Source organism: Choloepus didactylus, chromosome 9 (genome assembly GCF_015220235.1).
Source record: "Choloepus didactylus isolate mChoDid1 chromosome 9, mChoDid1.pri, whole genome shotgun sequence".
In the NCBI taxonomy this organism is placed as follows: domain Eukaryota; kingdom Metazoa; phylum Chordata; class Mammalia; order Pilosa; family Megalonychidae; genus Choloepus; species Choloepus didactylus.
The window spans coordinates 124,675,239-124,691,428 of record NC_051315.1 but is presented as its reverse complement, the minus strand read 5'-3'; the positions used below and the strand labels follow the sequence as shown (position 1 = coordinate 124,691,428).

The window sequence follows — 16,190 nt, the reverse complement described above, 5'->3', positions numbered from 1 at the left end:
CAATTAAATGCCAAGGATGATCCTGGATGGGATCTGAGGATGGAGGAGAGGAGGCTCAAAGGGACACAGCTGGGACATAAGAAAAAAAAAAAAAAAAAGGAAATATAGAATGTAAGCTTTGTATCAATGTTGAATTTCTTGAACTTCTTAGCTGTGCTTAATGGGAATGCATAAAAGAATGTTCTTGTTCATGAGAAATGTATATGTGAATTATATTGTTTGTTCAGGGATGTGTCCAGCTAGCTCTCATATGTTTAGAAAACAGAGCAATAGATGATGGATGATAGATAGGGAGGGAAAGAAAGAAATGGTGGTGTGACAGGATGTTAAAGTTGGTGGATAGGGGTATCGGGGGAGGGGGGTCAGGGTATGCTGGAGTTCTGTATATGGGGTTTGTATTGTTTTTGAAACTTCCTGTAAGTTTGAATTTATTTCAAAATAAAATTAAAAAAAAAAAGTCCCATGTACACTGAAAACACGCACAACAAAAGAAAAAACTAGATTGGACTTCCTCAAAGTTAAGAACTTTTGTGCATCTAAGGATGCTGTAAGAAAGTGAAAAGACAACCAATACAATGGGAGAAAATATTTGGAAACTATATATCTGACAAAGGTTTAATATCCAGAATATATAAAGAACTCCTACAACTTAGCGGCAAAAAGACAAATAACCCAATTTAAAAATGAGTAACAGATTTGAACAGACATTTCTTCAAAAAAGATATACAAATCGCCATTACATGAAAAGGTGCTCAACTTCATTAGCCACCAGGAAAATAAAATCTAAACCACAATGAGATACCACTTCACACCCACTAGAATGGCTATTTTTTAAAAAACAGAAAATAACAGATATCCATTCCACTTATATGAAATATCTAGAATATGAAAACTCATAGAGTCAGAAAGCAGAATACAGATTACCAGGGGCAGAGGCAGGGGGAGTGGAGATTTAATGCAAAATGGATATAAGGTTTCTATTTGGGGAGATAGAAAAGTTCTGGTAATGGATGACGGTGAGGGTATTGGGACATTGTAAATGTGACTAATTCCACTGAATGATATGCTTGGGAGTGGTTGAGATGGGAAAATTTATGTTGTATATATGTTTCCACAATTAAAAGAGAGAATGAGCAACTAAAGAGACAATGACAAATAAATGCAAAACATGGTCCTAGATGGGGTATAATAATGGAGAAGAAAAGGCTCAAAAGGGCTTTATTGGCACATATGAAAAATTGGAATCTAGACTGTGAGCTTTATATCAATGTTAAATTGATATAAACTTAAGGTGATTGCAGGAGTGAGGATCCTTGTTCTTAGGAAATGTATTTCAAAGTATTATGTGTCCAAGGAGCAAGACATATACAATTTACTCTGAAATTTTCAGATAGATAGATAGATAGTGCTAGCTATTACTGGAAGCTTCTTACCACTGTCCGCAGCTGGGGCAAAGGGGCCGGACCTTGCGACCGCCACAATTGTGAAGAGGGTTCTAGACAGTGCAGCACAGCCTCCCTTGGACAGGAGGGCAGGATTCAGATAAGCCTGAAAGAGGGTGAGGGGCCATGCAGGAAGCCCAGCAGGGGAGTTTCCATGGCCTGACCCCAGGGCAGAGAGGGACCTAGATGACTCCCCCTGGCTCCAGAAAGGCAGAGGGAGATGTCTCCCAGGCATGCTGCAGACTTTAGGGAGCTGTAAACATATCCTTGACTTTTGTTCTTATATATAAATTTTTTCAAATTAATTTTATTTATACACACTCCATGTCCACCAAACATATATTCCCCTTCCCCCCTCCCACTAGCTCCTGGTAACCTCTAATCTACTTTCTGTCTCTATGGATTTGCTATTTCTGGATATCTCTCCCAAGTGACATCATACAATATTTGTCCTTATGTGCCTTGCTTATTTCACAGAGCATAATGTTTTTTCAAGTGTCTTCCATGTTGCAGCATATCTCAGAACTTCATACTTTCTTATGGATGAATAATATTCCATTGTATGTAGGACCCATATTTTGTTCACTCATTCATTTATTGACGGACACATGGGTAGTTTCCACCTTTTGGCAATTGTTTGTTCTTTTATTTTAATTTTGAGCAATGCCAAATGCTCATCAATCAACTGCTACACTTCATATTTCATCATCTCACATAGATGACACTCATCTTTTCTTCAAGAGCAAATGTTCTTTAGCTGATGATAGAGAGCCAAACCCCTAGCATTTGCAGAAATGAGCATTTATGGAAGAAATTATGGGAGTGTTTTATTTTTGGTCCTTTGATGGGAAAGCACTGGGTGCATCCCACCCCCATGTGATATTTAGTGGGCCTGATGATCCCCAGTTGCCCAAACTGTGGTGCACAGGGGGTTAGGGTGGCACCCAGGAAGTGACATCATGGGGACAGACAGACAGATGGACATAGTGAGAGGGCAAAGGGGAAGCTTGCCCAGGAAGGACTCCAGGCCTTGGTCTGGGACTCCCCAGCTGGGCTGACTTCTTGGGTGTGACCTGTGCAATCACACAGGCCCTGTGTTCAGAAGATCCCTATACTTGGTTTAATGCTTTGCCGTTGCTGTCTTGGAATTCTTCAAAATTTTTGAACAAGGAGCCTTGCACATTTCCATTTCCACCAGCACATATGACATAGCTGGTCCTGCTCACCGGCTCTGGCCCCCAGCCCCAGGGCCAGTTCCCACGGGATCATCTGGGAGCAAGAAGCCCCATGGAGAATCTGGGTGGGTGGTGCCCCAAGTTCATCCTTGGATTGGTGGGGACTGGTCCTATAACCCCCCAATCCTCCCATCATCACTGTCCTCATGTGTGAAACAGAGATCATGGTGCCTGTTCTACCCAGGGGGAGGAGAAGATGGGTGGAGATTCACTGCCCCCAAAGCCAGCCTGGAGGTGGCTTGTGGAGACGCCAGCAGCCTTCTGCACTCAGAGTCCTTGTCAGGGTCAGATGGCGGCCTCAGGGCGGTTACCCAGAGATGATGGAGTTTATGGGTATGGGGCAGATGCCTCCCTCAGGGCCAGACGGCAGAGCGTGTTCAGCTCCTGGGCAGAAAGCTGGTATGGCGTCAGTGCTGGGCCTCTGTCCTCTGACGCCCAGGCCCGGCGACCTGTGACCCTGGGGCTAATCCATGGGACTGGAGTAGGTGGTGGCGGCTGCCTGGATGCTACCTGTGGTGACAGGGTGCCTGGAGAAGCCTGGGTGGACTGCATTATTTAAGCCTGAGACCCAGTCACCTCACCCTGAGTCCCTGAGGAGGGACGGGCAGCTCTCAGGCCAAATTGAGGTTACTGCTTTCTCTTTACACGCGCCATGGTCTTTCTGCTCCTGTCACATCTTGTTACCTCCTCCCACTCCAGATTCAAATCTCACCTCTCTCTGTTGAGACTGATGCCACCTGCCTCAGTTTACCCACATATATGTCACTTCCACTCTCTCACAGGCTGGGCTTTGTTACCTACATCGCCCTTCAGTAATTTCTGAACAAGTGGCCTCCCGTTTTATTTTCACACTCTGCCCCACAAAGGACGTTGCCGATCTGCTCACTGGTGTACAAGGACAGGCGTGGAGGCGTTTGCCAGCAGAGCCCGAGAAGGGCTCCGAGAGCATCCACGGACCCACCGGAGCGCCAGGCTGAGCGCCTACTGCGCGCCGCCGCGGGTGGCAGAGTGGGCCGGGCTGCCACAAGCAGGGGCCCCTTTCTTTAAGGAGTTTACCAGGGAGAACGTTTATAATAAATAGGACAAAGCTAGGCGGTCCTGGGGCCTCCCCGGCCAGAAAGGAGCGAAAACCAGGGCGCACTGGGAGCGAAGGAGGAGCGCCCCGACGTGGGGCGCAGCGACGCCTCCCGGCCGGGTCAGCCGCCTGGGGGGAGCCGAAGGGGCCTCTGTGTCCCGTCCCCCGCCTCCCGCAGGCCCCGCCGCGCACTTCCCCGGGCGCGCCAGACCCGGGCGGCTCGGCAGCCCCTCTGGGGACAGACACAAATAGTTCCCGGCCCTGCTGCCCGGCCAGTTACCTTGGGAACCAAACTCAATTGCCTGACGTCACTGGGCCGTTGCGTAGCAACCGGCTCAGACTCTCCCGCCCCGCCCTGAGGTCACCGTCGCCATGGAGACGCCAGGGCGGGGCCGGGGCCGGGAGCCGAGGCCTGGCTGGCCCTACGCAGCTCCCGCCCGCGCTCGGTCGTGTCCCCGGAGCTGCTCTTGCCCCCGACCGAAGGGGACAGTCCCCTAAGAGGAAACGGCGTCGCTTGGCTCGCTGCAACCCAGACACCCTACCTGGCCCTCGGGCTGGCGGGCAGGGCAGCAGGGCCGCCTGTGGCCGGGGAAGGCCCCATTGTGGCCTTGGTGCGCGCCGCAGCCCGGGGTTCTCTCCCTGAGAGAGGCCTTTGTTCGCCATCTTCCCACCTGACTGCCTTGTTTCCTGTTCCACTTGCATTTTCTCACCAGGCTGCAGCCCGGTTCCCGCTCTGCTAACCAGGAGCAGGTGGCAGCACCGGGGTTGGCCTTCGGCCCCCTCCACTCACCCCGGAAATCTCGGCGGGGCTTGGCCACCTGCCTGGGGGAGGAGAGGTTGGGCCCTGCTCACACCCCGGCTTCCCTGCCTCTCGGGTCTTGGGCCTTCTTGTTGGTGCCCTGACATTCCTCTCCTTTTAGATGGGCTGGGGTGGCCGCTGCAGGAGAGGGGTGGGGACTTGGGTCAGGTGGGTCACCCCCAGGGTGAGGGGAGTGGGAAGGAGCTCACAGAGGGGAGAGGGTCTGTTCTGGGGACACTGCATGTCCCTGCTCATCTCTGTTTCACACCAAACATTATGAAGGGCTAAAGCCTGGAGCCCAGGCTGAGACACAAAGCTCAGAGCCCATCTGCCGCCACACTCCTGGCTCGCTCTGCCTCTAGTTACCCATCTACAACCTGGGGTAACCCTAACCATCTCCTCTTGCTAAGGAGCTTGCTTGTCCTGTTCAAGTTTGGTTGGTGGAGGTCATCTGTGGGAGGTGTTTTTCCCAGACCAAAGGCTGTTTTGAAAAGTACTAATAAAATATGGGAAGTTAGTAGCAAATACAGATTTTTTTTTTTAGATGAATCCTGTCTCTTCATTGGTTGACCTTTAAAATTCAGAGATGCAAAGAAATATTTTAATCTGTGGAGTAGGGAGAGTACATTTGAGAATGCCTCAGATCTTTCCAGAGAGTATGGTCAAGGAAAGTTGATTGTCTGCAGAGCATTCGCAGACAAGCTCAGCTGTAGTGGACACACCCCAGGACTCAGAGCCCAAGAGGAGGCTTGGCTGCTGCTTCTGGCTCTGTGTGGCCTCAGGCCAACCTCTGACTTCATCTGAAATGTGGCTAGATCTGAAATCCTGGCCTGTTTTGTGGGAGAGGCGACTTTTATCTGCCCAGAGTCTTCTGGGAGGTTAGGGCGGTGCTACCAGCAGTGGGGGGACCCTGGGGACCCCGGAGAGGACAGGCTGTCTTGGCTGCCCTCCTTCCCCTCTCCGGGAGGGGCAGGGCGCCCCGCAGGGAGTGCAGAGTGGCCTCTCAGAGAGGAAGGCCTTTCCAGCACGTGATGCATGTCAGGCAAATCAGGGTGCTTTCCCCTAGGAGTTATCCCACTCAAGCAGGGAAAACAGACACCTTTCTTCTCTGGCCATGAAAGCGCCAGGCTCCTGGCACCCCAGGAGTCTTGTTCCCTGCAAGGATCAGAAGCCTGGAGGAGGGGCGTTGTCACTGGTAGACAGGTACAGGAGACAAGCCAGGGAGACAGTCCCTGCCTCCAGCTGTCCACAGACCAGATCCATACTGGCCCTTTCCGGTCTAGCCCATCATTCCTGTTTGCGCCGAAGCTGCTGCTTCTTTTTTTAAAAATTGGGTTGTTTTGTCTCTTTACTGCTGAGTTGTAGGATTTCTTTACATATTTTTTTAAAATTCAGTTTTATTGAGATATATTCACATACCCTGCAATCATCCACAGTACATAATATAGTTGTGCAATCATTCACAGTACATAATATAGTTGTGCATTCATCACCAAAATCAGTGTTTGAACATTTTCATTACTTCAAAAAAAAAAAGAGAATAAAAATATACGTAAAAAAGAACACCCAAAACACCCCATCTCCCCCTTTGTCCCTATTATTCATTTAATTTTTGTCTCATTTTTCTACTCATCTGCCCATACACCGAATAAAGGGAGTGTAAACCACAAGGCTTTCACAATCGCACAGTCACACCATGTAAGCTACATAGTTATGCAATCGTCTTCAAGAATCAAGGCTACTGGGTTGTAGTTCAACAGTTTCAGGTATTTCCTTCTAGCTATTCCAATACACTGAAAACTAAAAAGGGGTATCTATATAAAACGTAAGAATAACCTCCAGAATGACCTCTTGACTCTATGTGAAATCTCTAAGCCACTGAAACTTTATTTGTTCCATTTCTCTTCCTTGACCAAAAGGTCAAGAAGATTTTCTCAAACACACAATGCCAAGTCCAGGTTCATCCCCGGGAGTCATGTCCCACGTTGCCAGGGAGATTTACACCCCTGGGAGTCATGTCCCACATAGGGGGGAGGTACCAAGCTCCTTCACATTGATTGTCATTTCCAATGAAGAGAGTGAATTATATAAGTGAATATGTTAAAACGGGAAAGTTACTAGAATAAAAATTTTTTTTTAAAAAAGAGGACTGTCCAACACAAACAGTGAATGCTCTTGTAAACCTTGGATTTTGGTTAGCGGTAGAATTATAATATTCTTTCACCAGTTGTAACAAATAAACCACACTAATGGAAAGTATTAATAATAGGGTGGTATATGGGAACTCCATGTTTTATGCATGATTTTTCTGTAAATCCACATCATTTCTAATAAAAATTAAAGAAAAGTAGGCAAAAATAATAATAATAGGGGCATTTTGGGAACTCTGTATTTTCTGCTCGATTTTTCTGAAAACCTACAACTTCTCTAATGGGACTCCTGACCCCAGATACAGATAATGCAGGAAACCCCAAAGAAGGAAGAAAACTGACTTTTGTTACCTGCCCACTTTCAAATGCTAGCTGCCTTTTAAAATAGGCAATATTATTTTTTTAATAATAAGCCTCAGAAGCTGCACAACATCTTTTCCACAAAATATACATAATTGATCACAGCATCCTTGTGAGGAAATGAAAGACCCATTTTACAGATGAGGAAGCTGAGGTTTGGACCCATTAAAACACTCATCTAGGGCCACTTCTGCAGGACTGCGCAGGGTGGACCAGCTGCTTCCAGACATAGATTCAGTGGGTACTCCCTGTCCAGAGACCCGCCAGCCAGGCCTTCCCCTGACACCTGTGCCATCCTGGGTCCTTCCTGGGACCCTGGGCCTTTGGCGGTCTGAGTCTCAGAGCTCTGCAGCACAAACACTGCCACGGTGTTGGGGGGTCCGTTCCCCTTCTGTCCTCCTGACTTGTGGCTAAGAGCTTCCTAGAGACACGCTTCCAGCCTCAATCAGCTGGTGGTAGCTCAGTTATATTCTGAGTCCCACTTCTCTCTCACTAATCCCCAAGTATAGGCCCGCAGGGAGAGGCTGCAGTCTTGGGCCCTCCAGGTGCCAGCCGATGGGGCCTTCCCTCTGCGCCCACATCCTCCATTCTTAGGGGCTCTGCAAGCTCAGGATCCGCAAGCTCAGGCTTAGCTGGCCTAAGGGGGGCCACCTCTTAGCCCCGAGAGGACCAGGACTTTCATTTTAATATTTAAATATGGATTTAACACCTGAGTATTTTCACATCCCCCTCAGGGAACCGCCCTCATCTGTGGAGATACACTTGGTAGAATCTGTGCCTCCTGACCACAGTCACATGCGGATTTTAACCAATTAGCCATGTGGCCACAGACCAAATAGTATTTTTCAAAATTTTGTTAAAATCTGTTAAAAAAATAGTGACAAAAATTTAATTTTTTTAAACTATCCTCAAACTGGCCCCAAATTTCTTTTTCTTAAAAACAAATAAAGAAAGATGCTCTTTCACCTTTCCCCATGATTTGAATTTATGAGTCCGTCCCTACCCCCGTCTCAGGTAGGAAAAATTAGCAGCCTATATGTCACAGGTTGGGGCCCCCTGGAATGCAGACTCTGAGCGGGGTTTGGGCCAGGATGTTTACTCAGGAGTGCCCCGGGTCAAGGCCTGTGAGGAGGAGGAGGGGATTGAAGCCTGAGTGGGCAGAGGGAGAAGAGGGGCCACGCTGTAGACCTGCCAGCCCCAGCCAGCCCAGGAGCTGGAGCTGGAATCCCGCCAACGGGGGGATGGTCAGTCCTTTCCCTCCTGCACACACCAGCCGCTGGCCTCTGCAGGGGCGCACATCACCCCCGCAGCTGGGGGGATGAGCCCTTCACCAAAGGGGGGCCTGGTGGGCCCGTCACGGTGTCCACCCTTCTGAAGTCGGCCAGTACTGGCCGGTGCCCTTCCCTCAGCCAAGCCCGACAGGGCTGGATGTTAGGACACTGGGCCTCCCCGCTGGCTCTTGGCCTGGACAGTTAAGCAGAACCTCTAATTACGGGCTGGTCTCTCAGGGGAGAATGCACGTCCAGAAAGGTGCTTGTCATCCTAGAGAAATGCCGGTTGTTGTCAGACAGTGCCCCATATAGAAACGAGAAGGCACTGAGCAGAAGGGTCCCTGATTTTGTCTGGAGAGGAGGTGCTGGGCTTTGTAGGGTTGAGTTGGTCACTTTGTCACATCTCAGTTCTCAGCACTGAAAGAGATCCTATGAATTGCCACCCCAATACTCCATCTACCACTGATTCTCTATCCCTTAACACACTGCCTTCCGTCCCCATGAACTGCATTTCTCCAAGGGGGCACCCCATGTTCACCTCTCATCCTTTGGGGGCCTTTGGGCTCATGTCCCACGGTGGGCTGGTCCATCCCCACCTTGCGGTCTGCTCCTGTGTCTTTTCTTTTTTAATTTTTTTTTTATTGGAGAAGTTGTGGGTTTACACAACAATCATGAATAAAATATAGGATTCCCATACATTATGCCACCACCGACACTTTGTATTGGTGTGGAACATTTATTAAAATTGATGATAGCACTCTTTTGTAATTGTACTATTATTTTTAACAGTTAGTTACCTTTGTTACAATTGATGAAAGATTATTAAAATAGTAGTATTAACTATTGTCTGTAGTTTACATTAGCTGTATTTTTCCCCATATACCACTCTATTATTAACACTGTATATTACTGTCATACATTTGTTATAATTCATGAAAGAACATTCTTAGACTTGTACTGTTAACAATAGTTCATCATCTACAATAAGGTTCTCTGTGCTATACAGTCCCATGTTTTATCATTTAATTTTTATTCTGTTAACATTATAAGACCCAAAGTTTCCCCTTTTAACCACATTCACCTATATAATTCAGCACTGTTAATTACATTCACAATAATGTGCTACCATCACCACCATCCATTTCTAACCCTTTACAATCAACCTAAATAGAAATTCTGTACAAACTAAGCATCAACTCCCCACTCTCTTATCCCAATCTATCCACTGGTAACCTATAGTCTAGATTCTAACTCTGAGTTTGCTTATTCTAATTAGTTTGTGTCAGTGAGATCATACAGTATTTGTCCTTTTGTGTCTGGTTTATTACACTCAGCAAAACATCCTCAAGGTTCATTCATGTTGTCACAAGCTATTGGACTTCATTCCTTTTTATAGCTGAGTAATATTCCAATATTCCATTCATATCCATTATCAGGAAATATGCCTTTTTCTCATTCAGTAGTACTCTGACTCTTATAGGAATTGCTCCTGTGACTTATGAGCTGCTTTGCCTGATTCTCTTTGGGGACCTTGCCCCAGCCCCTGTCCCCCAGCTCTCCCGTGCTTGCTCTGTCATCTCTCTCTCAGCTGTCCTGTGCAGAGCTGTGCTTCACCCCCTTCCCTCCGTGTCGGACTCCCCACCCCTGAGTCTGCAGCTCTGATCTTCTCCCCAAGTCCGCCGGCCCCTGGATGCTCGGGCCCCACCCGTGGGGAAGACTTGTGGGCAGGCGAGTTTGCCAACGTGGCTGTGCCCTCTGCAAAGGGGAAGGCTGGGAGCAAGCAGGAGAACCCGTCCGACTGACGCCGATTTGGTCTCTCGGGGCAGTATACGTGCATCAGCAAGTGGTGGAGGCCCCGGCTCCGAGGACCAATGGGGAGCGGCTGCCACAGCCTTCTGGGGCTGGGAACTCGATACAGGGGTCAGGGGGTTCCGGCCTGGACTCCACAACCCGTCCCAGCGCCTTGGAGCGAGCCGTGTCCTTGTCAAGTAGCCACATCCTCTGAGTGTTAGTGAGACGAGCCCCTCATGAGCACTTGAACAGTGCAAAGGGAGCTGGCTTGCTACTTTTCATATCAGGGACCACCATATGAGTCAGATTTACCTCAGATTTATCTCAAATTCAGCATTTCTGAAAGCAAACACAGCATCTTCCCACCAGGTTCCACCAACCCCGTCCCCCTGCTTTCTTCCGCTCTCAGTGACAATTCTAAATGCCCCGGCTCAACAACTGAGGGATCTCAATGGGCTCCAGCAAGGTCTCCCATCCGTTCCCTCTGCTGACCCCCGCCGCCGGCCCCGAGTACCACTGGGGGGTCTGGAACGCCTCTCTGTGGAGCGGTGCCCGCTGTCACCCTCCTGCAGGCCACTGTCTCCGTGCTGCTCAGTCTCTGCTCTGCAGTTCCTCCTTCCTGGGGGGCCCTGCCCTGTCCCACACTGAGGCCACCTCGAGCCACCGCCAGGTGTGGCTTCCAAACCCATTTGCCTTGGGACCCGGCTGCACACGACCTGCTGTGCGATAACCACCACGGTGACGGCCGACACCCATGGAGCACCCAGCTTCGCACCAGGCCCTATTCTGAGCTCTTGCCTCATGGACTCATTTAATCCTCAGTGACCCTTGTCATTTTTTGAATGAGGAAACTGAGGCACGGAAGGGTGAATGTGACACAGCTAGTGGGTGGTAAAGCCAGGGTTCAAGGCAGCCTGGACCCAAAATCCACACTCTTTTCCACTCTTCTGGCATTAACACACAAAACAGTGTTTGTTCAGTGGCCTTCCTGTGGGGAACCCCAATTCTGGGCTGACGCTGGCCCCGGCGTAGGGTATTGCGTTCCCACGACCTCGGCAGTCGGTTCAGGGGTGATAGGGGAGCTGAGCCTGGCCCAGCGTGTCTTCACCCGGGATTCTCCAGCCAGAGCCAGCGGGAACACGTTTCTCTCTTTTTCTAGAAAGGTGAGCCTGCCTGAGAAGGGAGCCAGCAGCCCAGGGAGCAGAGCTGGAAAGACAGACAGAGCCTGAGGACGCAGCCGAGCCCTGGTCCCAGCATCACTTGCACTTGCTGGTTGGGGAACCGGAGCCACTCTTTCTCCCTCTGCCCCCGTCGCACCGAGCTGCTCGGCCGCCCCCCCCAGCTGCCATCCCACCTGTGCCAGCTTTCGCTCCCGCTGCCTCTGTCTGGGGACACCATCTCTCTTCTCATTTTAAGTCTGACTCAGGTGCTTCTCCAGGAGGCCCCTGGTTACTGGGATCAGAATGGACCTTCTCACACCCTGGAATTCTCTCTCTCTTTTTTTTATCACACTGGCCCCTTCGTGTCCCTACGTGGACAATTCACATCTCACCTTCAGAAAGGGTCAGCTCCTTGAAGGAAGGTGTCCAACATGCCTGGTCGTCTTTGCTTCCCTCTCAGGGCCTGGCACAGGCCACCTGCAAAGCGGGGTGGCGAGTGCCTGCCTCTGGGGACCACACCGGTGACGCCTGTGACGGTATGAATCGGTGAGCGTGCCCCCGCAGCTTGGCTGCCGGTTGCACCAAAGAAACAAAAAATTCCTGATTTTTATATGTTAGACACTGATTCACGATTTGAGTGAAACACTGGGTGGGGCAAAGAAATTCATCAGCAGGCTGGTTTCAGCCCAAACGCTCCCCGCAGAGACTGGATGGGAGCGGGGACCAGATGAACTGGGGAATCCACGTGGGGCCAGGGCGGCCGCGGGAAGGAGTGTGGGTGGGAGGTGCAGGAGGCCCCCAGCCGAGAGCAGGGGTCCCGAGCGGATGTCCACCGAGTCACGTGGCCTGGTGCGGCCCTGCGTGCAGCCAGAGGGTGGGCTGCTGCTTTCCCAAGCAGGCGGCTCCCGTACCACCCCCCACCCCCTGCACCCAAGCCCCACCCTTGCTGATGCTTCCACTGTGGACAGAGTCACAGACAGTAAACGCTGTGTCAAGACAGCTGGGCCTGGGCTGAGCAACTTGTCTTGGCTTCCCTGGGATTTTCCTGGTTTTAAATCTGGAAGTCCTACATCCCAGCAACCCCTCAGTCCCAGACAAAGCGGGACGGCCAGTCATGCTGCCCAGCTGGCTACTCCCAACACGTCCCCACAGTGGGCCAGCCTGACAGGAGGACAATGATAACGGCGGCTGAAATGTGTGAGCTTGGTAAGTGCCAGGCGACTCCATGCTATGATCTGCCGTGTTTCACTGAGGTCCTAAGATCTTCATGGGGTGGAGTTATCATCTCTGTTTTCCAGATGAGGAGTCAGGGTTCAGAGGGTGAAGTGACTCACCCAAGGTAAGTGGTGGAGCTGGGGTTTGAACCCACATTTGTCTGACTCAGAGCCCTCTGCCCCACTAGCCAGCCCGGGCCACGGGGAGGAACTGGGTCTCGGTTCCTCAGGAACACACTTACCTGGTTGAGGATCCAGTCGGGACCGTTTTTCCAGGCTTGGGGATCCCCACCCCCTGCACCCCATCCTTGCCAGGCTCTTCTCTTTCTGCACAGTCATCATCATGAACTGTGTCTCCCCAAAAGATGTGTTGAAATCCTAACCCCTGGTACCTGGGAATGTGACTTTATTTGGAAATAACTAATAACAGATGTAATTAGTTGAGGTCATAGTGGCCCTGAGTCCAATATTGTTCATGTCTTTGGAAGAGACACAGACACAGAGGGAAAAGGCCACATGACAATAGAGGCAGAACTTGGAGTGATGCGCCCACAAGCCAAGGAGAGCCAAGGATTGCCAGCACCCCTGAGGCTGGACAGGCAGGACAGAGGGAAGGCCCTGCCGGCACCTTGGGTTCAGACTCCTGGCCTCCACAACTGTGAGGGAACATATATCTGGTGTTTTAAGCTACTGAATTTGTGGTACCTTGTTTCAGCAGCCCTAGGACACTAAGACACTATCCTTGGATCCTCCCAGGCGAGCCCCAAGCCTGAATGGGACAACCCGAACAGCTCTAAGGGACACAATTCTGTTCTCGGGGTGCCCCAAACCCCCTCCTGCCCCTGTGCCCCATTGCCCACCGCACGGACAAGGGCTAAGGCTGGCGCTTAGAAAATAAACGCTCGCTGGTGATTTATTGCCCAGTCTGGGTGGGTGAGGGAGCAGGGCACATGGGTCACGAGGCAGCTCCGGTTCTTCGGAGGCTCTCGGAGTCGGGGTCTAGTCGCAGTTGGGGCTGGCCGGGGCCCGGTGTGGGGCAAAGAGGCCACTGAAGAAGCGCATGGCCGAGCGCATGCCCTCCACCGTCCTCCGTTCCATGGCCCCCAGCATGTTGGTGACGGAGCGGAAGGCCGAGCCGGTGCCTGTGGCCAGCCCCGAGGAGAAGGCTGAGCTGGCGTTCCCCAGGAGGCTGGACACGGGGCGCAGGCTGGGCCCCGGACTGTGGAGCAGGTCGGACACGGAGCCATGGCCTGAGCCCAGGAAGCTGGTGGCCATGCCCATGGCGGCGTCAGACCACACCAGGATGTCCGCCAGGGAGCTGATGGAGCCCTCGCCACCGCCCAGCAGGCTGGTCATGGAGCGCATGTAGTCGTTCTCCTCGTCGGCCAGGTACAGGCTGGAGTCCAGGGGCCTCCTCCCTAGGGCCTCCTCCTGCAAGTCAGGCAACTGGGGCATGCTGCCTACTGGGGTGGGAGGGAAAGACCAAAGCCAGGGGTCTTTTGAGCTGTCTGCCAAGTTCACCTCCATCACCACCTGGGGCTCCTCTGACGGCGACACGTCAGCCTCCGGGTTCCAGGCCTGTGGTTCCCCGGGCGTCCCCTTCACAGCCGCTGTGCTGCCGGCTTCCTGGGCATCTGACTGACCATTGGCATCCACAGCAGACCACCTGGCAGAGAGCGAGGCAGGCAGAACCTCCACATTTTGGGGGGACTGTGCCTCGACACTTAGGGGAGATGGGGCTAAGTCCAACTCCCTGTTGGTGACCCTCCCGGTTTGTGGTGTCTCTTTCTCGCCGTGCTGGAAAATCAGCAGACTCTGTGTTGCCTTTGTGTCTTGATGCTGTTGGGGTGGCCTGTCCCTCTTGGGGTTGTTGAGACTCATGGACGTTTGCAGAGCCCCTGGGGGTTGGGGGACAAACAGAGCTGCCGCGACCTGTTTGGGCTTCTTGCTTTGCTCTGGAACAACATCTGGTTTGTTGTCTTTGTCCCCAGAGGTGGCTGACGTGACAGGGGCCTGACTTACATCCTGCTGTGCGGCTGATGCTGCAGTGCCGCTGGCTGCAGGGACGTCTGCAGGGAACTGACCTTGGGACCTCTGCATGGGGCCATTGGGAGTGCCATCCTGTTTGGGCTGGTTGGCAGCTCTGGCCTCTCCTGAGGGCACCGTGCTCATCTATGCCCCCTCGGCCACTTGTGGTGGTTCAAAAGAGTGGCCTCAGTCCTGCTGGACTGAGCTGTCCAGGTGGTGAGGTCACAGGGGGCTGTGGGCAGCTGGTGATGTCACAGGCACCTGCAGAGCCAGCGTCCCCAGCCTTGGAGCAGTGCCCAAGTGGGCTGGGTCCATAGGACAATCTAGAGCCAAGTTTGCAGGTATGCAGGAAAAGAATGCCAAGTGTCTTGGAAAAGGGTGGCAGCCTGGGTGCAGGTGCAGCTGCAGATAAAGGGTCCACGCGGGCCATGCTGCTTGTGACTTTGCTGAATGAGAACGGAAGGCAGATGTTGATTTGTAATCAATGTTTATAAGGGACGCCTCCCAGCGCCTCTGTCCACACTGGTGACCCTGGACCTAGATTTAGCCAGTCTTTCTGAAGAGCATCAGTTTTCCAGCAGCAGTGAGTGAGAATAAGCAAAGGCCAAAGTCTGGGTGCCCTTGGCCCTGACTACCTTTGGCTGTGGGATAAACCTATTGTTTTGACACAAGATGAACAATCTCTGTCTTCTCTGTGCTTGATAACAAAAAATCTGCAAAATCTTGAGTGTTCCTTGGAAAAACGTGGATCCAGATAAACGTATTTGGGATTGTGTTCTTCATGGTGGTTGGAGAGGAAGGTCCAGCCTGTTGTGTCTGGGCTCCCCCTGGGGTTGTCAGGCAACACTTACTGATTCTTTCAGGAGAATGAGCCAAGCATCCCATCCTTCCAGTCGGCCTCTCCTCTAGGAGTAGGTGTGAATCTATGATTATACCCATTTTACACATGAGGAAGCTGAGCCTCAGAGCAGGTAAGTGACTTTCTCAAAATCACACTACTAATAAAGCACTGAATCTGGGATTTGCACCTTCTTTGGCTTCAGAACTCAAGCTCATCACCGCTATCTTATACCCAGGAGTGACAGTAAAAGTACTGCATGACTGTAAGGCTACGGGCACCCTTCCAGAGGCTGCGATGAGTTCTGACACCACCACCTAGAGTTAGGACAAGTTCACGGGTTAAGGGGACAGTCCCGCAAGACTGCGCTCCCTTCTGACACCAGCTGCAAGTTCTCTGGGGTTCCCAGGGCCACCCTCACTTCTGACAACTTGGCTGCAAGTACCCCTTGGCTCAATAATTCACTAGAGAGGCTCACAGAACTCAGGAAAGCACCATCCTTACAGTGACAGCTTTATTATAGTCATAAGGTTACAAATAAAAAGGAGCCTAGAGAGACCACAGGGAGAGGTCTGGGAGAGTCTCAAACACAAGGCTTCAGGTGTCCTTTCCCCGTGGAGTAGTCAGGATGCGTCACACTCCTGGCCAAGGTGTATGGCAACATTCAAAGAAAATTGTCAGCCAGGGCGGCTCACCCAAGATTTGGTGGCCGGAATTTATTATCTTTCTATAGGCATGTGGTAGATAGAATCATTGGCCATGCGCTTGAACTCCATTTCCAGGCTCCCTCCCTTTCCTAAACCCCAGTCCTCTAATCCCATGGTTGG

At 51.4% G+C, this 16,190-nt stretch overlaps 1 protein-coding gene across 1 annotated transcript; it reads right to left on the bottom strand.

The window, feature by feature from the left end:
* Positions 1-13,496: 13,496 nt before the first annotated feature.
* Positions 13,497-14,669, bottom strand: TEX44 (testis expressed 44). Its single transcript, XM_037848682.1, has one exon. It carries the CDS (start codon positions 14,667-14,669, stop codon positions 13,497-13,499), a length of 1,173 nt encoding a protein of 390 aa, XP_037704610.1.
* Positions 14,670-16,190: the final 1,521 nt, after the last annotated feature.

What these genes read in the sequence shown, in the direction of transcription:
- TEX44 (XM_037848682.1), bottom strand. Translation starts at nt 14,669, where the DNA reads ATGAGCACGGTGCCCTCAGGAGAGGCCAGAGCTGCCAACCAGCCCAAA.